Source organism: Nannobrachium achirus (genome assembly GCF_963921795.1).
Source record: "Nannobrachium achirus genome assembly, chromosome: 4".
Lineage (NCBI taxonomy): Eukaryota > Metazoa > Chordata > Actinopteri > Myctophiformes > Myctophidae > Nannobrachium > Nannobrachium achirus.
This window is the reverse complement of record NC_137813.1, coordinates 12,369,309-12,391,568: the sequence shown is the minus strand read 5'-3', so window position 1 is coordinate 12,391,568 and position 22,260 is coordinate 12,369,309. Positions and strand designations below refer to the sequence as shown.

At 42.6% G+C, this 22,260-nt stretch overlaps 1 protein-coding gene across 1 annotated transcript; it reads right to left on the bottom strand.

Moving 5' to 3' along the window:
- Positions 1–1,676: 1,676 nt before the first annotated feature.
- LOC308283382 (small ubiquitin-related modifier 2) lies at positions 1,677–22,133 on the bottom strand. Its single transcript, XM_080723809.1, has 4 exons — positions 22,031–22,133; positions 19,051–19,182; positions 5,199–5,270; positions 1,677–3,760 (listed from the first exon to the last, which is right to left on the bottom strand). The coding sequence occupies exons 1-4, from the start codon at positions 22,049–22,051 to the stop codon at positions 3,698–3,700; spliced, it is 288 nt and encodes a 95-aa protein (XP_080579935.1). The 5' UTR covers positions 22,052–22,133; the 3' UTR covers positions 1,677–3,697.
- Between the last annotated feature and the right edge of the window lie 127 nt (positions 22,134–22,260).

Sequence of the window (22,260 nt, the reverse complement as noted above, 5' to 3'; positions counted from 1 at the left end):
CACGCACGCACGCACGCACGCACGCACGCACGCACACACACACACACACACACACATCGAACAGTAAGATGCCCTAAGGGAGAGAAGCGACCTCACCCTGGTTGGTTGACCTGGTTGGTTGTTTAAGTTGGACAAAATGTGGCCACATTTTCCCAAATATGGAGATGACTGACGTCTGACATCATAGATGTGTGACGTCATAGACCACGGAGTGTGACATGAGTGTGACATGAGGCATGACTCCTCACGCACGCACGCACAGGAGCTGCGGGTTTTTTATGGTAAATGCGACTTATGGTCGCATAATCAACATGTGAAGCTTGTAGATCGGCTAAGTAATTTAAAATATTTTTCAAAATAGTAAAGAAAATACAAAGAAGTTTAGGGATATATAGGGAAATAGGGATATATAGGGAAAATGTAGGGCCCATTTAGATTGAAAGAATGTAGCCTACATCGTTATCTCAGTCAGAGACAGATGTCTATAGCCTCAGACTAAATTCAGGCTGTAATTATCCTGAATTTCACGCTTACTGCTGTTGCTGCAAGACATCTGAATGTCTTCATATATGGAGATCAATAAACATCCATCAATTTATTGACTCATCAAAGGATTTTGTGTCACTCATTAACCATGGTTTATACTGTCCATTGTCTACTTGGGACAGAGGCCATATCTGAATAGAGAGAGAGAGAGAGAGGGGCCATCTGGGAAACAGAAGGTCCCCTGGTTCAGCCCACCGCCACTGGTCTGAGTGTCCACATGTCCCTGAGCAAGACAATTAAGCCCCTCTAACGGCTCCCTGAGCGCTGTGTTAATGGCACCCACTGCTGCTCCTGATAGTTACGATGGGCAAAAGGCTGCACAGGACACAAAGTAATGATGTGTTGTCTTTTATTAACGCTTCTTTAACCACTTGATTCCCAGGCCAGCATCCCTATTCTGGAGGGTGGGGGTGGGGGGCGTTCACCAAAAGAAATATAGTCGATCTACAAGCTTGCAACACGTCACAACGTGACACGTTGTGAGCTTGTAGATCTGCTATTTTTTGGTGAAGAGTTGGTGCAGATGGGAAAATAACTCAAGTGCAGTGCTATCCAGGTGTGTTTTACTACGTCTCTAGAGGGTCTAAGTCGTTAACACAGTGGTTGGTTCCCAAGCCTTTTAGCTCAAGACTCTGAAAGAGAAATTAGTTGTTTGCCTGGGAGCCAAACTAGTGAAAATAGAAGATCTACATTACAAGCTCAACTTTACAGTATACTTTTTTAAATGTAGGAAACAAAAGAATTGGGACATTTACTCACAACTCAAAAACTCTGTCATATTTGATTTGGATGTTTGACATTTGGTTGCATTAACCATCACACAGTGGTGGAAGAACTACTCCTTTTTGGACATATAAAAGTAGCAATACCGCAGTGTAAAAGATCGTCCAATACTCTAAAAGTCCCTACTTAAGTCAAAGTACTAAAGTATTAACATAGAAATATACTTAAGTTAGGAAAAGTACTCATTATGCAGAATGGTCAATTCAGAATGATATGTTATTGGACTATGATTTAGTACAAAGTATCAAGAAATGGAAATACTCAAGTACTCATTGTACTGATCTTAGTTACTTTCCACCACTGTCACACCGGAGATGGAGACACAATGATCAGAGTTTGGATAAAAAGAGAGAATAACTTTATTTTAACAGGCATCTTTATCAGAGAATACAGATGATTATTCAAACTCAATACTTTAAAGCTTGGCCTAGTTTAAACTATTAGTGAAAACACTTCATTCTCTACACAACGACTACTATATAAAAACAGATAAAAAACAAAAAAACAAAACAATCAAAGCAATTATTTTCTGCAGGTCACAGAAACTGAAGCGGATACAAACTCAGCCACATTCCCAAAAAACAGTAAAATTAAAGTGAATCTCTGAGTGATAAACCTGTCCCAAAACGTTAAGTCTCTAGAGCCTGACTTCTAGACAACCGACCGGGGCCTAGTCCACAATGAAACATCATCAGCATCCACCGTTATTAACCACTTGAACCCCATTCCCAACATCCCTATTCTGGGGGGGAACATTTGACAAAAAATAGCTGATCGACAAGCTCACCAACGCGTCACGTATGCAACGCGGTTTGAGCTTGCCAATCGGTTATTTTCGGCAGAGAGATTTGTTGTAGACCAAGTTGCAACCCGGGGTCCGTTTCACTGAGACTAGATAAGGGGTTTAAGTGGTTAATATTCAGTGTGCGACTAGGCCTCACATCCTCCCAGAACAAAAAGCATTCAAACTGGGCTCAGGTCCCACAAACATGGCAAGATGAGCGGACAACACTTTGAACACAGAGTAATCCTGATGTGGCTTTTTTTTTTTTTTTAAATGTATGTACAAATACCAGAGGTTAACGAAAGGCATGAATGGAGGAGACACTATACAACAGCAGTTATGTGTTACTGTAAAGGGTTGACTTGATACTCGGTTCCGTGCCAGTGTCGCGCGCAAGGAAAACAGCCGATCTGCAAACCTTGTCGACCTTGTAGATCGGCTATTTTCCGCGCGCAAGAGACGGTACGCAAACAAAGTATGAGGGCGCGGTCACACAAGTGCGTCAGATGATCTGCGAGGCGCTAGTGTGAAGCGCCAACTATCCCTCGTTGTCGGGCGTGTCGTTTACAGAATTTGACTTACAGTTGGAGTGTTTGATTCACTGAACAGAAACTACAAGCAACATGCCTGCGAAAAATGTTCCTATTGGCAGAAGCCAAGTTAAAGTTCACTAATGTCGAACACACAGAGTACTTCAGATGGAGTAGAAAGACACACACTTTGAGGCCGTCAAAGACGGCGCCAACGGGAAGCTCCGTACCTTTTGCGCCGCCCCCCTGTTGCTTCCCACAGAACGGAAGTGAACGGGAAGTTGACGCTTCAGACGCGTACAGTATACCCCGATTTTTACTTTGTCACGCATCGAAAAACAGCCGAAATACAAGCTCCCAACGCCCCGTGGACATGACGCGCCGAGAGCTTCTTGTAGGTCGTGTGACGGAGCATAGACTGGGCTCATGTGTGACCGTGCCCTGAATCAAAAGTTAAGATCAGGGGTCTTCAACGTTTTCAGGCCAAGGATCCCTTAGCTGAGACGTGGAGCAGGGACCCCCTCTACATATTGTATAAATGTGTGATACAGATTTTTCATAGATAGATTCGTAAACTTGTTTGACAGCACTGTCATCAGTCGGTTAGATTTGTGTTTTTTTTCCCTCCGATTTTTAACCACTTAAATCATCATTACTTACTAAACTTGACCTTTCATTCGTACTTTCTTACCTCTAAACCGAACCTATTTGCCGAAAATAGCCGATCTACAAGTTTGTAGATCTGCTATTTTCGTCTAAAGTTCTCCTCAGAATTGGGTTGCGAGGGTTCAAGTTGTTAATTTTAAAAGAATCATCCTATCACACAAAGATTTGGCGGCCCCCCCTGTAGTAACTCTGAGGACCCCCTAGGGGTCCCGGACCCCCTGTTGAAGACCCCTGGTTTAGATCTTCTTTGCATGGCGTTGGGTTCGAGACAGTGGAGCGAGTAGCAGAGGAGCTCTTCTGGGTGGGGTCTCGGGTTCGGGTCCGACAAGAAGGGGAGGGGAGGGAGGGAGGGGAAGGAGGGTGAGGGGGTTTGGCACGTTGGCACTCTTCAATACAGGCCTCCCGTTTGTTGCTGGAACACGTCAATCGTATCTTCATCTTCCATTTCCAACTGCCGGGAGAAAACAAAAAGAGCAAAACTGTAAACAGACACCATGTGACACGGTGTGATAAGCCCTGAGTATAAACTGACATTTCTGCGTTATCTGCCCCATCGCATTGCAATGAATGTTGACAGTCTGCTTTGCAGTGACCAGAGAGGACATGTCTACTTTTGTTTTATTTTATACTTTGGCTATTGAAAAATAGCAGATATACAAGCTCATAGCACGGCACTCTGTGCCACGCGATGAGCTTGTACTGTAGGTCTGCAATTTTTGAAAAAACATGAACATTCGTGCAACGTTTGAGTGAAAATTTTTAACTCAAATCTTTGTTTCTGGGGTCCCTCCCTGGAACAAAATATTTTTAGATGAGGGTCTGCGGCCAAATATAATTCTAGGGGTCCTTGACATTAAAACTTTGAGCAACACAGATAAAGAAAGATACATTTTTCAGAAAACCATTGGGATTTAGAAGACATTTTTAGGTATTTTTAGGTATATTAGGTGTTAATGGAGTAAAGACACATTTTGTGTTTCACATTACACACACTCAAGGGACTTGTGATTTACATTTTGGGCATTTAGAAGACGCTCTTACACAGAATGACTGAGAAGTGGAAGATCAGAGTAAATGACATGTCATCAAAAAAACAGTAGTTACATAAATACAGAGTAGTGTTTCAAAGAAACTAGGATACCAGGTACACATCAAACCTAGCATCTGTCTAAACAACATGCTTTCTAAACATCCTTCTGTACTTTTTGTGGTAAAAAGAAAATGATGATAATAATAATCTAAGCATGTGAAGGATAGAGGAGTAGTAGGAGGTGAGGTGGAGTCTGAAGTGGGGAGATTAAGGAAGGGACACCGAAGGGACATTATTTTCTCTAACTTGGCAAAATGCAGCCGGGAGTTCCATGGAATGCATTGTGATTGTAGTCAAGCCAGGTGGACCAGCTCATAATAATCACTATTTATGAACGATTGAGACCTTTGTAAAATACTCAGTCCAGGAAAATAAAAGAAGATATCACATGTTGCTTTCTGCTGTATTGCCTTGCGATGCGTACACTGTATTATTTTATAAAGGCATCTAAAGAGCACAAAGTAAGATTATCTCGAGGCTGTCCATCATTGCCAGTCTGACAACCAAATCTCGCGATATAGAGCCTGAAATGATACCTGCCGCTGTTTAGATGCCTCAATAAAATGATGTTACTGTACACAAAATATCATACCGATTATATGACAAAGGTTGCAATCGTTCAGAAATTGTGTTTGTGCATAAGCTGGTCCAGCCGGCTCTCAAGTATTTCACCAAACTTCCGGAGAGAGTTTGCCAGCTGTGAGCCTGACGCCTGACGTCCTGCCCGTCCGTCCCTTCCTTAATTTACCTTAGTGGGTGAGAGGTGGAGTCTGAGGAAGAGGGAAGTGGTTTTCTGTACCTGTGCCGGTGTGTCTGTCTCGTTTATCGGCTGTCCGTCGAACCTGAACCTGATTTGCCTCATGGCCAAGCCCTGGGGACACAAGCAAGCAAAGCACATGCACACGTTGTAAGGAATTGTTATACTTGGAGCTCGTTCTGTAAACACTGCCGCTTCCCCCATCCGCTGCCAAGTGGTTCATAGCAAAAGTTGACAGCAGTAACCCAGCAACATTCACAACTCCTTTCAACAGTCCTTAAAGCACTGTCTCTCAGAACGTTCCATTTCAAGGACCCCCCAGTTTGATAGGCATGAGGTCACGGAACCACGTTTGATACAGTTGTTGTTGTTGATTTTTTTAATCTCCGAGACCCACAAGCTACACCCTGTAAAATCACCAGTGTTTATCTAACGCAAGAGTGTACCAATGACCCATAAAGGGTCCATTTGGTTTCCATTTGTACACTCCCAAGAGTTACAGATGTGTAAGGCGTAGTAGATTATATATTATCATGATTGATTTTGTGTGACGTAACTGAGTAGATAATGTGTTCATTGATTATATTAATATCTAGTTCTTACGATGATACATCATTGATACGGGATAGCTTGAAAGAGTCTAAATGTCTAACCAGGACTGAGTAGCTGTTGTTTTGGTAAAGCCTATCTTGTTATGTACAGTACAGTACAGCTCGTCCCAGAGGCCTTGGAGGCACACAGTATAACTCTAGCATCTGACCATTCTACTTGGCAGAACTACTTTACCACTGACCAGTGTTAAAGGGGTATTTCGGTCAAAAACGACTTTCCTACCTTTCTAATGATGATTCGGGAAGCTTCTGGGTTGATCCAGGTGTTGTTTGACCCATAGCAGCATTTTGTTCCATTTTCGATTTTCTCCCCTGCACCCCACGGCTCCAAAACGGCACCTTTTGGGTCGTTCCATAATCCGGTTATTATTCTCGCTCAAAATTCACTTTTCTCGCTCGGTATCAGTCCCTCATACTGTTGTTAGCATATCCGAGCTACACCAGCTCCTGGTCGCCGCCATGTTTGTTTACAAAAAGCTCAACTCTCAACTCGCAGCCCAGGAGAGAACACTGGGAAATCCCGTTTTGTATCGCGTGACTCCCCGACGCGCGACGAACAATAAAACACAAAAATGCTCTTAGCCAAAGAAAAAAGATGTAACTATGTCGACAAAGTCTGCAGAGTGATGTATGGTGTAGCCTCTTGTCTGCCTCAACCGGTAACAGGCTGTGGGGGAGGGAGGTGGAGCTGTGAGAGCAGCAGCAGCAGCAGCAGCAGCAGCAGCTCGTGAACGCGCGTTTCCCAACGGGTTAGGGATTTCCCAGTGTTTCTCTCCTGGGCTGAGAGTTGAGAGTTGAGCTTGAAGTAAACAAACATGGCGGCGACCAGGAGCTGGTGTAGCTCGGATATGCTAACAACAGTATGAGGGAATGATACCAAGCGAGAAAAGTGAATTTTGAGCGAGAATAATAACCGGATTACGGAACGACCCAAAAGGTGCCGTTTTGGAGCCGTGGGGTGCAGGGGAGAAAATCGAAAATGGAACAAAATGCTGCTATGGGTCAAACAACACATGGATCAACCCAGAAGCTTCCCGAATCATCATTTGAAAGGTAGGAAAGTCGTTTTTGACCGAAATACCCCTTTAAACTGTACTTCTGTCCATGACATCATGTTTGCATAAAGCATAACCACCACCACCTAATAGGGCATTCACCAACTATTCGAATATTCGAAAATCAAAGTCACTATTCGACGTTGTTCACCGAAGTCGAATATTAGCTTTTTTTTCTTTTTTTTTCTCTTTAAAAAATATATAGTTTATAAAGCTTGGCTAGATAGGAAGTCATAAGAATGAGTTGTCAATGCCCCTGGTGGATGAATTTGTTAATGCTCTATACCAGGGGTTCTCAAACCCCTTGTTCTCAACGCCTCGCGTTGCGAGGCGTTGTGAGCATGCAGATCGACAATTTTCACAATGTTCGCCTCTTGCTTAATTAATATTTGACAGTTTGACCAGTGCTGTCGAATATTCGACTATTCTAATACTTTGAGGTTGAATAATTCGAATACTAAAAATTACTATTTGTGAATGCCCTACCAACTAATACATTGTCTTGTCTCCTCATTTTCTCATTGATTATTGATTGATCTGAATTCCACCACAGTTTCCATTTGTACACTCCCAAGAGTTACATACTGTATGTGTAAGGGTCCATTTGGTTTCCATGTGTACTCTCTCAGAGTTACAGACCTGTGAGTGTCCATCTGGACTCTCCAGGAGAGATGCTATACATTTCATGTTGTTAACACGGCCACGGTGAAAGTAGGTCAAACTTTGCTGAGGTGACTCGACTTCCTTCCCCCCTTTATGATGTTGTTGTTGTTCACTTTATCAGATGTTTGTCTTATGTGAAACGCCAACGTGGATGTGAAATGCCAGGATATGCCCCCCCGACTTTCACTTTCTTTAAAACAATGTTGGGTCTCTGGGGACCACCAGGGCGAAAACAGACGGTATACAATCCCATAATAATACATTGGCTTTTTTTTTGCTGAAGAGATTTAGTGTACGGTAGAGGTCCTCAACCTTTTCAGGCTGTGACCCCCAAAATAATCATATTTGAACAGGGGACCCCCCACCCTGCACAAGCACGTGGAATTGTATGAGTTGGCATTACATTTAGATTGACTCTATCAATTCCATTGTGAAAATAGCTGATCTACATGTAGATCTGCTGTTTTCACAATTTCTGCCTCTAATATTTGACAATTTGGCCAATGGTTGATATAAAGTCCTTAAATTGTCACTTTAGAAATGTGCAGATACCATGTATACACTGTATGTTGGTCTGTTTACTGTTGAGTGAGAAAACAATGTTAACATTTAACTGATCATCTGGGGATCCCCCAAAATAATTTGGGGACCCCTCTGGGGGTCCCGACCCACAGGTTGAGAACCACTGCTGTAGAGGGGCCCCGGGCCAATGACGTGTACATGGAAACCTCATATGTCCAAAACCGTTACTTTTCAGGATTCAATAAAAAAAATATATATACTATAGCAAAAGTAGCAGATCTACAAGTTCAAAACGCATTGCTTTGCACTCCGTTTCGAGTTTGTGGATCTGCTACTTTTGAAGCTTTTGTGTGACACTACAAATAAGTAGGGCGTTGATTTACGAGAAAGACAAAAAGAAAAAAAAGAAATAGGAGGTTTCTGCCAGACAGCGACGATAGAGTTTAATAATCACAGCCCTTTCTCACTTGCACTGACAGCCTGACAGAGTTCCACTTCCAACAGTTCCATATGTGGCGTAATGTGGGAACGGGAGCAGTGTCAATTGTTCCATCAATCTCTCCTCTCTCTCTCTCTCATATGACCTCCTATCATTAACGTTGCTGTCGGGCTGAAACCACCTAATCTCCATGTTTTAACTTTTCCGTAGATTAAAACCCATTAAGACGTGGAACGCATTATTACTTTATGCTTTAAGTATTAACACGATGACTGCCAGGGGCCACAAGAGGCCGCTAAAGTGCCAGACATTTCTCCATAGGCCTTCGCTATAACATCCGGGTACCCAGGCAGAAGTGCATTGGGATTTCACTGTGAACAGTGTTATGAACGTGAACTGGATGACGAGAGCTAACAGTTAGCTATCGGCTTTTTTTTTTTTGAAGCCCGATTTGAGGCTATTTAGCCGCAAAAAAACTTTTTTGCTGCCATAGGAACACAGTTCAGAGAAAAAGGTCTCTAAAGATGTGAGAATGTATTGGATTAGGCGGCGCGATGCGGCGGCGTTACCCGATTACGGGCCGGTGGAAAGAGCTCGCGGTTTTGGACCTGGATCAAAATTTAGACGGGGGCTTCATCGAGGCCTCCGATTATTTAATTCATTTTATTAAAGAAACCGGAATTGTTCGGTTTTGGTACCTTGGATACGTCGCACAAAAATAGTTTTTTGGGGGGGGTTCTAAACGTTATTCTAAACCATTTTCAATGGAATAAATCCTCGGGACACGTAGAATGGCTCGAGCGATGGACGAGCCAGGACCACCCACGTCTCTACAAGCAGCTCAGGGTAAGTAAAATAGCAAAAACAATATTGTATTGGATTGAAAAAAAGAAACGAAATTGTTCGGTTTTAGCACTAAGAGTTAAAATATCAGATATACAAGCTGCCGCGCTGCGAGCTTGTAGACCTGCTATTTTTGACAAATGTGTGCAAGTATTAGAATATATTGACCAGATTCTATAAATGTCTTCTAAATCCTTCCTCTAAAATCAGTGGTTCTCAAACCTTTTCATGTCAAGGGAGTGGGACCCGGAAAATTACATGAATTTGGCCGCGGACCCCCCATCTCAAAATATGTTGTTCCAGGGACCCCCCCCCCCCCCCCCCCCAGAAGCAGAGGTTTGAGTTACAAAAGTTTGCTTTGAAAAATATATATTCAAAGATTTGCACAAATATTCACGATTTTTCAAAAATAGCAGATCTACAAGATAGTGCCGTGCTGCGAGCATGTAGATCTGCTATTTTTCAAAAGCTAAAGTATAAAATAATTTCAGGTCTTAATGCACTACTTCATCATACTACAGCCGCGTCACCAAAAGCATCAAAAGTAACACATCTGCAAGCTTGAAACGCAGCGCAAAGCAACACGTTTTGAGCTTGTAAATCTGTTACTTTTGAATTTGATTCCTGAACAGTAACAGTTTTGGACAAACCGGTATGAGTTTTCCACCCGACAGAGACGACTTTTTTTTTTTCAAGTGTGAATGAAAGTGTAACGAATGACATCTGTCTCTATGATAGGGACGGGACGATATGAACATTTCATATCACGATTATTGTGACAAAATAAATCACGATTTACGATATTATCACGATAATCAAAATCCATTATCCTGGGGCGGAACATTTGCCAAAAAATAGCAGATCTACAAGCTCACAACGCGTCACAACGTGACGCGTTGTGAGCTTGTAGATCGGCTATTTTTTGGCAAAGACATTTGATAGAGAGTGAAAAAATTACTGTATCAAGTACGTATATTATAAATACCTTTTACCAATAGAGGGTTTAAGCTGTACAGGATGTGCAGCTCGGCAAATAAAAGGTGAATTCCCAGTGCATGACGGAGGACGATATCGCGATAAATTAAATTAGAGTGTTTTTTATCACGATAAACGATAATATCGCTTATCGTCCCATCCCTACTCTATGAACAAAACTGCTTCGTAAGAACTATGTAGCTGGCGTAAGTAAGATATTTGCTGACGTAATTCTTTTTTTTCCCTTTTTGTTGCATGCATAGATCAACAACAGTAGCCTACTGTAAGTTCCACATTCTCTTAATGACTTTCACTTCTGTTTCCTTGTAGAGACAACAGTGCAATGAATAGTTGACATTTGTCTCTGAATCTCTCATGCCGACATTGTGGTTGTTGGGAAGCAGTTTATAGGTGAACTGTAACATTTTAGGTCAAGGGTCCGGGACCCCTAGGGGGTCCTCAGAGTTACTACAAGGAGTCCTCCAAATCTTTGTGTGATACAAGCTTTTTTTTCCTATTTTTTTTATATTAACCACTTGAACCCCAACGTCCATATTCTGAGAACTTTAGCCGCAAATAGCCGATCTACAAGGCAGCTCACAACTGACATGAATACAAAATACACTGATGATTGTGCCGTCAAACAACTATGCTATCTAAAGGGTTGTGGGGGTCCCTGCTTCATCTCTCTCTCTCTCGACTAAGGGGTCCTTGGCCTGAAAATGTTGAAGAACCCTGTTTTAGTTGACTCAAGGCAGTGGCCAGGTTACTGTAATGACTTGTCTCTTAGGAAACACACGTCTGATTTATACATAGCTGTACACACTGAAAATATCTGATTTTCAAACTCACAATGTGTCGCAATATTATATGCGCTATTAAGCCTGCAGTGTGCAGGGATGTTTCATCTCTTCAGAAACAAATATCCAGAAATAAGCGTATTTGGTTACTTACTGTAGAAAAGTGCTCTATAAATTTGACATATTACTACATTGTGTAAAAAGGAAACTGCATGTAAAGTTGTTAATGGATTGAAGAAAGACAAAAACATTGTGTAAACCTAAGTTATGGAAAACAAATATGAGTAGGTATAACACTGCAGCTTGCCTTGCACTTGTAATTATCATCATAAAATATGAATTCAAAACCAAGTAATATTGTTTCATGCTCTTGTTCTCTAAATGCAAACCATGACAATAGTGAGAGTTCTGTCCTGCAGGCATGTGAGGGACATACAGACGCTATCTGACCGAAGACGACACGTTCCTTCCCTGCCGTGACTTCATCCAGCAATTTGACTTTCAAATAAAATCGCCATGCCAGCAGTTTCCTTTCAAAAGACTTTCTCTTCCCTTCTTTCCATAGTCCATCTAAATGACTACCTTGACGTCAGAGCTCTAGTAGAGCCAAACACACCAGCGTTAATAACACCAGTGGTGATTGTCTCGTCTCAGTGCCTTATTTGGTCACGCTGTCTTTTTCACTAAAGCGGGCAAAACAGTTTCTTCAAAAATATTGGCTGAGAAACAGCGGCACGCATTTGCATACAAATGGTACGTGGGACATTTTAACAGCCTTTTAACATAGGTCACTGATTAGAGTAATATTTCTGGAGCGTACACGATGATTCCCCCTTCTTCCTGGGACTGTGTACCATCAACATAATGTCTACAGTTACTGTATGTACATGATGTCCGTCCACTGTTGCACAAGATCACCGTCTCTAATGAGTCACATTGACTGCTAAGTTAACGGTATTACATCTCCAAACCCCCCTAGAGAAGACCATTTACAGGACACACTTTTGAGAGTGAGGGAAACGTGAAATGACAGATACGTGTCAGGAGATGGAGATAGAGGTGTGATCCAGCCCATAGACTCCGCCTACTCTCTTGAGCGGACTTCATGAATCTTGGTCTTAAATCAGGCTAAGAGGTGTGGTGAGGTGAGATGAGGTGGAGCTTGGCCCCAAAGCAAGGTGGCCAGTGACTATGTGGTCCTGCCATGATGCCGAGTAACTGGGAAAGCATCTGTGTCATTTTAAAACGCCATTTACTTTGGCTATTCAAATGAGCAGATGTACAAGCTTGCAGTGTGTCACATATCTGCAATTTTTGGAAAAAGTGTGAGGACTACTGTGCTGATTTAAAACGCATTTGTAGAATCCGCCTCAGGTCTTTAGCCCATTCAAACCGGGAAAGCAACAGTGTCATTTTAGATTTTGGTGTCGGCCGTTCAAAAATAGCAGATCATTTGTGCAAATCATTGAACGTTTTTAACTCAAATCTTTGTTTCTGGGAGGTCCCTGGAACAATTTTAGATGATCTTGACAAGACATGAAATGGTTTGAGCGCCACTGATATAACAACAGGTTTTTTCAGAACAAATGATAGGATTCAGTAGAAGACATTGGTAGAATGGGCCTTGGGTCTTAATACTGTAAGTGTAGTGTTGAACTTGGTTGAAGTTCACAGCCTGCAGCTGGTGGTTGTCAGGGTTATTTCAGTGTTACAGTAACAGAGGAAGCAGCGGACTGGAGGAGGTCTTGTGACCCGCACTGCGGTTTAAAATAGACCTAATGAACATTAACTCTGCTAGACAGGTTCACAGAAGCGTGCACTGTAGTCGGTGAGGTGACCATTATTGATGTCGTCAACGGGAGCATCTTATCTTCCCTCTTAACCTTTAGTCTATAGCAGGGGTCTTCAACAGGGGGTCCGGGACCCCTAGGGGGTCCTCAGAGTTACTACAGGAGGTCCTCCAAATCTTTGTGTGGCAGAAACCTTTTTCTCTTTTTTTATATTAACCTTGAACCCTAGCATCCATATTCTGAGAACTTTAGCCAAAGAAAATAGCAGATCTACAAGCTCACAAGGCCTTGTGAGCTTGTAGATCTGCTATTTTCAGCAAAGAGGTTTGGTGTAGCATAGAGGGGAACAAGAGCAGACTAAGAACATAGTGAAAGGTCATATTAACTATTGACGGTTCACATGGTTAAGTATCTGAAAACACAAACTGACATGAATCCAAAATACACTGATGATTGTGCTGTCAAACAATGAAACTATATGGAATCTATGAAGAGGTTGTGGGGGTCCCTGCTTCATCTCTCTCTCTCTCTCTCTCTCTCTCTCTCTCTCAACTAAGGGGTCCTTGGCCTGAAAACGTAGAAGACCCCTGGTCTATAATTTCACATGGTTCAGCACGTTCCAAGTTGCCATTTGATTTGACGATAGTCTGACAATACCAGTGGTACTCTATCACAGTGTAAAAGTAATATGAATATTATAGAAATATATTTTTTCTCTTTTCATTGAGCCCGAGGCCCGGCCCGGCCCGGCTAATTAGCATACATTTTAGGCCCTACCCTACCCTAAATGTTGGGTCGGCTAGGGTCAGGTTTGGGCATAATTTGAGAACTTGATCTAAAAAGTAACTAGTAACTAGTTTTCGAATCATTGTCGTGGAGTAAAAGTACAATATTTATCTCTTATATGTAGTGGAGTAGATGTTAAAGTACTGACAGTAATTAGTTACTTTACTGGACAATACAGGCATAGGTCTACTTGAACGCAGTGTGACATTTGGTTAAGTATTGTTTGCTGTGTTTTTATGTTGGCACATTTAGATGAGCAGGGGTCTTCAACAGGGGGTCCGGGACCCCTAGGGGGTCCTCAGAGTTACTACAGGAGGTCCTCCAAATCTTTGTGTGGCAGAAACCTTTTTCTCTTTTTTTATATTAACCTTGAACCCTAGCATCCATATTCTGAGAACTTTAGCCAAAGAAAATAGCAGATCTACAAGCTCACAAGGCCTTGTGAGCTTGTAGATCTGCTATTTTCAGCAAAGAGGTTTGGTGTAGCATAGAGGGGAACAAGAGCAGACTAAGAACATAGTGAAAGGTCATGTTTATTAACTATTGACGGTTCACATGGTTAAGTATCTGAAAACACAAACTGACATGAATCCAAAATACACTGATGATTGTGCTGTCAAACAATGAAACTATATGGAATCTATGAAGAGGTTGTGGGGGTCCCTGCTTCATCTCTCTCTCTCTCTCTCTCTCTCTCTCAACTAAGGGGTCCTTGGCCTGAAAACGTAGAAGACCCCTGGTCTATAATTTCACATGGTTCAGCACGTTCCAAGTTGCCATTTGATTTGACGATAGTCTGACAATACCAGTGGTACTCTATCACAGTGTAAAAGTAATATGAATATTATAGAAATATATTTTTTCTCTTTTCATTGAGCCCGAGGCCCGGCCCGGCCCGGCTAATTAGCATACATTTTAGGCCCTACCCTACCCTAAATGTTGGGTCGGCTAGGGTCAGGTTTGGGCATAATTTGAGAACTTGATCTAAAAAGTAACTAGTAACTAGTTTTCGAATCATTGTCGTGGAGTAAAAGTACAATATTTATCTCTTATATGTAGTGGAGTAGATGTTAAAGTACTGACAGTAATTAGTTACTTTACTGGACAATACAGGCATAGGTCTACTTGAACGCAGTGTGACATTTGGTTAAGTATTGTTTGCTGTGTTTTTATGTTGGCACATTTAGATGACTAGAAGCTGGGCCGCCCTTCGGGCGGCCCAGCGTCTAGTCGGCGACCTGGCCAACTCGGAACAATGTAAATAGGGAATGAATGCCCCGCCCTTTAATGCAAACCCCATTATACCTGTTTTCATAGGACCCGTTTTGACCATTTGTCTGCCTGTGTCCATTTATGCCCATATATGGAGATATCTGTATCTGTCTGTCTGTGTCCCTTTTATGCCCGTATATGGAGATCTTTGTGATTCTGCATCCATTGTATGCCCATATATGCCATATATGGAGATATCTGTTTATCTGCGTCCATTTTATGCCCATATATGAGATTTCTGTCGCTTTTTCAAACAGATGGTCAAAACGGGTCCTATGACAACAGGTATAATGGGGTTTGCATTAAAGGGGGAACCGGCACTGTGTCTGCAACACAGTCGGAGGCACAGACAGATACAGAGATCTCCATAATGGGAATAAAGGGACACACACAAACAGATGGAGGAGGAGACAAACTTAATGCAAACCCCATTATACCTGTTGTCATAGGACCCGTTTTGACCATCTGTTTGCCTGTGTCCATTTATGCCCATATATGGAGATATCTGTATTTGTCTGTCTGCATCCATTTTATGCCCATATATGGAGATCTATGCAGACACAGTGCCAGTTCCGGAAAATCCTGATGTCAGACATCAGAATCCGAACCTTTCGTGCTGGTTCCAGAAAATCGTGTATCGGGTCGGGTCGAGGCCGAGCACTGCACTACCTGCTGCGGTGGGGAACGCACGTGCCGAATTTGAAATAGGGAATGAATGCCCCACCCTTTAATGCAAACCCCATGAATGCCCCACCCTTTAATGCAAACCCCAATATACCTGTTGTCATAGGACCCGTTTTGACCATCTGTTTGTCTTTGTCCACTTATGCCCATATATGAAGATCTCTGCACACACAGTACCGGTTGCGGAAAACTCTGATGTCAGACTTTATGCCCATATCTGGAGAACGCGCGTGCCGGTGGGAAGAAGGGTTCTCGAGATACGCGGATTACATACATACATACACATTCACAGAGATTTTGTGTTGACTCATGTGGCGTACGTGATGTCAGAGCCTTTTATGAAGTGATGTCACAATGACTCAGCGCTTGCGCCGATTTCCTCCGGAACAGCCTGATGTCAACAATCAGCTCCGCATAAGGAGATTCCGAACGTTTCGCGCCGGTTTCGGAAAACCGCGAGTCGGGTCGGGTCGAGGCCCGGCACTGCACTCCGCGCGGCGGCGGGGAACGCGCGTGCCGAATCTGAAGCCGGTGGGACGAACGGTTCTCGAGATACGCGGATTACAAACAAACAGACAGAGATTTGTCGCATTTATAGATAGATGATGGATTACGTTGTGGGGAACCAAATACTATGATAAAACAACGTCAGCATCCTACAATACACCATTTTAAATAGTTTTATCTAGAGTATGACATCACCACCACCCGATTCAAATGTCAAGGCTACTCTGGGAGATCAGCCAGAATTAGCTAGTAATTCAGTAAACACGCAGATAGAATTATTCCACTGGTTCTCAACATGGGATCCGGGGACCACCAGGGGTCCAACTGGATCAAATGGCGGTCTGTGGCCTCATGCATATCAAACTGGGGGTCCATTGAATGACCATTCAAAGGTCTCTCTCCCTGTCTCTCTCTCCTCCCCTTGCATCTCCCCTGCCCCTCTCTCCCTGTTACCTCTCGCATCCAATGTGCACTGCTGTTTATCTTTAAAATGTAATCCTGCTGTGACACCCTGAATAAGAGTAATCAATCAATCAATCAATAATGGAGGAACAGCTGACATTAACGCCAATAAAGGACTAGCAGCTCAGTCCACCCCCAGGAGAAATGGAGGCTTCGGGTAAACACTCACAGTAGACCTTTTTCCTGCCGTGTAGCTGCAGTGTTGGCAAACAGCCGCACACATGCAGGTGCTGTAACCCTATGCTATGTACACAGGGCCAGGGGTATATGTCTTTAAGAATGCCTTTACTGTAAGTAGTTGGCAGGCTGCAGAGGGGTATTATGGGATGTGCTTGGTGCGGTGTTTACTTATTGTTCAGGTGGAGAGAAGGTGACCATGCATAATACAGAGAAGTGATATTTGTGTTGTTATGGAAGATACTGAACCCTGTCTGTTTACATGCTTTTGTGGAATATATTCTTGTTTATTAAATCACCAGTTCTCCAGCGCGGACTCCTTACTTCTTTTAGCATAGTATAAAGTTAAGGATTACTCTGAAATAGGGCATTAACAAAAAAGTCGACACGTCGACTCAGTCGACTTCATTACACAAGTCGACTCCCACCAGAGAAAATCGAAAGCCGAAGTTAAAAAAAACGGGGGAAAAAAACGTTCTATTGTGAAAATAGCAGATCTACATGCTCACAACGCCTGTAGATCGGCTATTTTCACAATTTCTGCCTCTATATTTGACAATTTGGACAAAGTTTAATTTTTCATTTTAGAGGTATTAAAAAGTCCTTAAATTGGCACTTTAGAAATGTGAAGAAACCCTCTATACACTTAAACTTTATGTTGGTTTGTTTACAGTTGAGTGAGAAAACAATGTTTCACATTAAGTTAATCATCTGGGGACCCCCCAAAATAATTGGGGGGTTGTGTTTGATGACGTCATCAAACGATAAAGTCGACTTCAACTCAACTTTTTACTGAGTCGAGTCGACTCCGCAAAAATCACAAGTCGTTAATGCCTTACTCTGAAACTAAGAGGACAGTTGTTATAGTAGTGCTCACCACAATAAAGGGTTGAATTCACGGAATCTATATACAACATTTTAGAGTGTGTGCATGCAAGCAGCACTGCTCCTTTTTTCGACCTTATTTTCTTATAGTTGGTCCTCACTAATGGTCATAAGATGGCACAGTTTCCATCTACTCATTCTGCTGCGTCTCATTGTTGGACAACTGACAGTAGAAAAACCTGCCTACCAACCAATGACATCATCAATTGAGATTCCGGGCTAATAGAAACTACAGCCTTTCTCTTCGCATGCTGAAGTAGAAGCCATTGTGCTTGCATTAATAATAGAAAATATGAATACTGTAAATATTTTGAAATCTTGTTTGAAATGACCAAACCTGCCAACCGATGATTATCACTGGGAAGCAGGTTTCTGAACAGTCCACAACCCTCCTCTGAGACTCAAGAGGGAGTCTATCATGAACATTAGTGAGGAGCAATTATATAAAGATAAAGTTGAAATCGCGTGAAGTGGTTTAAGATAATCGTCTAAGAGAATCTTATCCTGATTATCCTGTAGTGTGTGTGTGTGATGCAACCAGATTTCAAAACGTTTTAAGATTGTAAAACTCCTGTGGTTAGTTAGTTAGTGTGAGCTCAGCTTAGGCGTACAGGGTTAAGTGTTTAATAATGTATGGTACTGTAGGTCAAACGGTAGACTCCAGAGCCCTTGCAGACACCTGTCTCTCTGTTAATAATGTATGGCGGTGGTTCCCAAAGTGCTCGGGGGGTTCCAGGGGGTCCCCAGCAAAGGATGTTGACATAGCATTACAATAAGTTTAACCACGTTATCCATGTATATGTTGGCTATTCAAAAATAGCAGATCTATAAGCTCACAGCATGGCTTGTACATCTGCCTTTTTTTTTTTTAAAGATGTGAGAAATATACCATACATGTTAGATTTTCTAACATAAATCTGCTCTTCTGGGGTCTGACAAAAAACCATTACACACAACATTATCAATTTGGAGGTCCTTGACAGGATAACCACTGCAGGGGTTGACACTAACGGTTGCCCGAGTGCCCGTGGCAAGTAAATCGTAACATTCGGGCAAGTGAGTTTGCTTTCAGGTTGCCCGACGGGCAAGTGCGTTTGAATGGTGAAGCAACAGTCTTCATTAAAAAAATGTATATTTAATATTATTGGTTATTCATGAAAGAATTCAGACTGTCACCACTCGGCAGTTATCGATTGGACATTCATTTGATTTATTTACGGGCAAGTGGGCATGACCTTTGGGCAAGTAGAACTTGACCTTTACTTGCCCGGCGGGCCATTTCCCCTGAGAGCTAAGTGTCACCTTATTGTCATCAATGCACGGTCAAACGGTAGGCAGTGTACCTGGCCCTGTTAATAATGTATGGTACGGTAGGTCAAACGGTAGGTAGGACGGTAGGTAGGTAGGTAGGTAGGTAGCGTACCTGTCTCTCGCAGTAGGCCTTCATCAGCTTGTTGAGCGGCGTGTGTCGTTTGATCTTGAACTGCACCACGGAGCCGTCCTGGCCCGCCACCTTCAGGTTGATGTGGTCGTTGTTCTCCGTCTTCACTCCTTCCTAGCAGACGCAGAGGAGAAACACGTCAACGTCAACATACTGTAGGAAGTGAGTCAGTTCACATACTGTAGATGAATCATGATGCAGCGGCCCTTTGTTAAGCCCCGTTTTATTGAGCTGTACGATGGCTTTGTGATTGTGAGGCAAGAATAGTCGATCTACTGAGCTCACAACGTGCCACGTTGCGACGTGTTTTGAGCTTGTAGATCGGCTATTTTTGGCTCCGGTGCTGTCATACAAGAGAGTATATGAATTCATCAGCAAGGTCCAGGAGCGTACTCGCTGGCCTGTTGAAACACTTGAAAGACAATCAGTAGTTTGAAACTTTGCGTATAGTAGTTAATGCACTTAGGCCAGGGGTCTTCAACGTTTTCAGGCCAAGGACCCCTTAGTTGAGAGGGAGATGAAGCAGGGACCCCCCCACAACTTTTTCATAGATATAGTTTCATTGTTTGACAGCACAATCATCAGTGTATTTTGTATTCATGTCAATTTGTGTTTTCAGATATGTATTTAACATAACAAAACATAACTTGACATTTCACTCTGTACTTAGTCTGCACTTTTCTTTTTCCACTCTACACCAAACACCTCCTTTGCAGAAGTTTAAAAAAGGAGAAAAAAAGGTTTCTATCACACAAAGATTTGGAGGACCCCCTGTAGTAACTCTGAGGACCCCCTAGGGGTTCCGGACCCCCTGTTGAAGACCTCTGACTTAGGCTTTGCATGGCAGAATACAGTAATATAATTGCTTCATATCAGCAAATAATATCACCTTAATAAAGTATGACATTTGATAAATTATCACAGGCACTGGTTATTTGTTATAAGTCCCGTCCCGAAGGGACCACAGTAAGGAGTATGAACTGTCTCTAGCAGGATTCAGAGGTGCTAGTTCACTGAGCACAGCCGAGGTGCCCGTGATGAGCAAGGCACCCAAACCCCTAAAACTGCTCCTGGGTTGCACTGCATGCAGCCCATCATTTCACCATCTTGATCTCGGGTATAGGTTTTGTGTTTGCGTTTAGGGCTGTGTGTGTAGATGAATAAATTCCCTATGGGGAGATGAAATTCAGGTTTGAATATTTTTATCACAGTTATTCTCTCTCTCTCTCTCTGCGTAGTGCGTAGGTATACTTAATAATAGCTTATAAATAATTTGGGGACCCCTTGGTCTGGAACCCCCTCAAGGACCCCTGGGTGTTGAGAACCACTGCTGTAATGCACTGGTTCTAAAAAAAAAGTGGGGATTGATAATACCCCCAGGTTCCCCAGGGATCCCCCCTCACAAAATGAGGAACAGTTTAAACTATTTTGTATTTACAAGATCAGCGTTTGCATATATTTGACAAATCTCATCTTATGGGGGGTCCTTGAAATGAGAAGCACTCAATAATTAACCCAGAACAGATGTTATAATGCTGTCATACATATTCTCATCATCTCTTTAAAGAGATGATTCTCAGTTTACAACGAGGAACATCAAATCATATTACTATTAGGAAGTGTTTCAAAATGAACCTGCAGATACTCATCCCGGTACATTACATTAATGCAATGTGGAAGTGACACACACACACACACACACACACACACACACACACACACACACACACACACACACGCACGAACGCACGCACACGCACGCGCACACACACACCAAGGACCACCAAGGTTCCATATGGATAAGAGTCTGTGTAACATAACACTGTGTACAATGTACAAATGGAACCAGATGTAGGGTGTGTAAAAGGCTACACTCTCAGAGTCAAACAAACACTGAAGATTTAACAGCGTAAACTGCGTGTCCCAGAGATTCATTTTTAAATAGAAAATGAATACAACAACGGGGTGCCTCTTTCTATTATAATGCACACCCACGCACGTCCACGTACACAAACAAATATAAAGCAAGCACACACACACACAAACAAACACACAGCATATGACAGTACTAGTGGTTCTCAAAGTGGATTCGGGACCCTGTGGGTTACTTTATGGGGGTCTAAATTGACCATTTGGTTCCATTTGTACACTGTCACAGTTAAGGGGAGAGTGGGAGACCTTGACATTTTAAAGCTTGAGAAACACTGCTATGATGCATTTATTTATCTATTATTTCCCACTTCTTCTTAAAGGCTTCTTTCTTTTTTTGTTATAGATGATTTCCTATTCTATCCATCCGTCTTCCAATGTATATCTTATAGGAGATACATAAAGAAGGGATCCTGTGTAAATAAGCCGAAAAAGCTTACTTGGATCTCCTTTTAGTTGACCTTGCACCTGTGAACTGTACTGTCATGAAACTGTACTTTTTCCTATGCAACCTTCTAATAAATTCTTCAATCAATCAATCAAAACCAGTTTATGCATCTCATATAACATTGAAAGACAGACGAATAGAACACAGCAGCCTACTTTACATATTATGACAAAAAGGGTAAACAGCATTCAAAAAGTAATTAATTCATAAAAGAAAAAGAAAAGTGAGATATTTACAGTGGAAAGGGGAGGTAAGAATGGGCTCAGTCCATTTGTACAATGTCAGAGTTAAGGGGAGACCATAGACATTTTAAAGTCATAGAAACACTGCTATGATGATATGATGCATGCATCCTTCATTCACAGCAGCATCTTTCACTGCTGCTTGTGTTTGCAATCTACCGCCATGGATGCGCGTGCACAAGCCTTCCGGTGTGTATGCATGCACGTTCAGTTGTTTATTTTTTGTTTTGGGTTTCTTCATCATGATATAAAATATATGAAAACATCAACTTTTCCCCTTTATAAATCCCCTCTGATCCCAGTGACCAAGTAAAGAAATAATAATAAACAAAATAAAACTCACCTTGGGTTTTTCATCAGCCATGGTGGTGGTGGTGTTTTTTTTTGTTGTCACTCTTTTTTATTTTGCCACTTCTCTACGCCGCCACACAAAGAACGCGTGGGCGCGCACGTACTCGTCCCCGCTACAAGTACCGGGGCGAGCGTGCGCGGTCACGCGAGCCGTGCGCGTCCACCGCGCCCGGCCGCCACTGGCCGAGAGGCAGTCACGTGGGGCGAAGCGCGGTCTGGCGG

Excerpts from the sequence above, each read along its gene's own strand:
- LOC308283382 (XM_080723809.1), bottom strand. The coding sequence starts at position 22,051 with ATGGCTGATGAAAAACCCAAG. Across the intron at positions 19,183-22,030 it reads TGGCTGATGAAAAACCCAAG|GAAGGAGTGAAGACGGAGAA; the intron begins GTGAGTTTTATT and ends TGCGTCTGCTAG. Across the intron at positions 5,271-19,050 it reads AGGCCTACTGCGAGAGACAG|GGCTTGGCCATGAGGCAAAT; the intron begins GTACGCTACCTA and ends TTGTGTCCCCAG.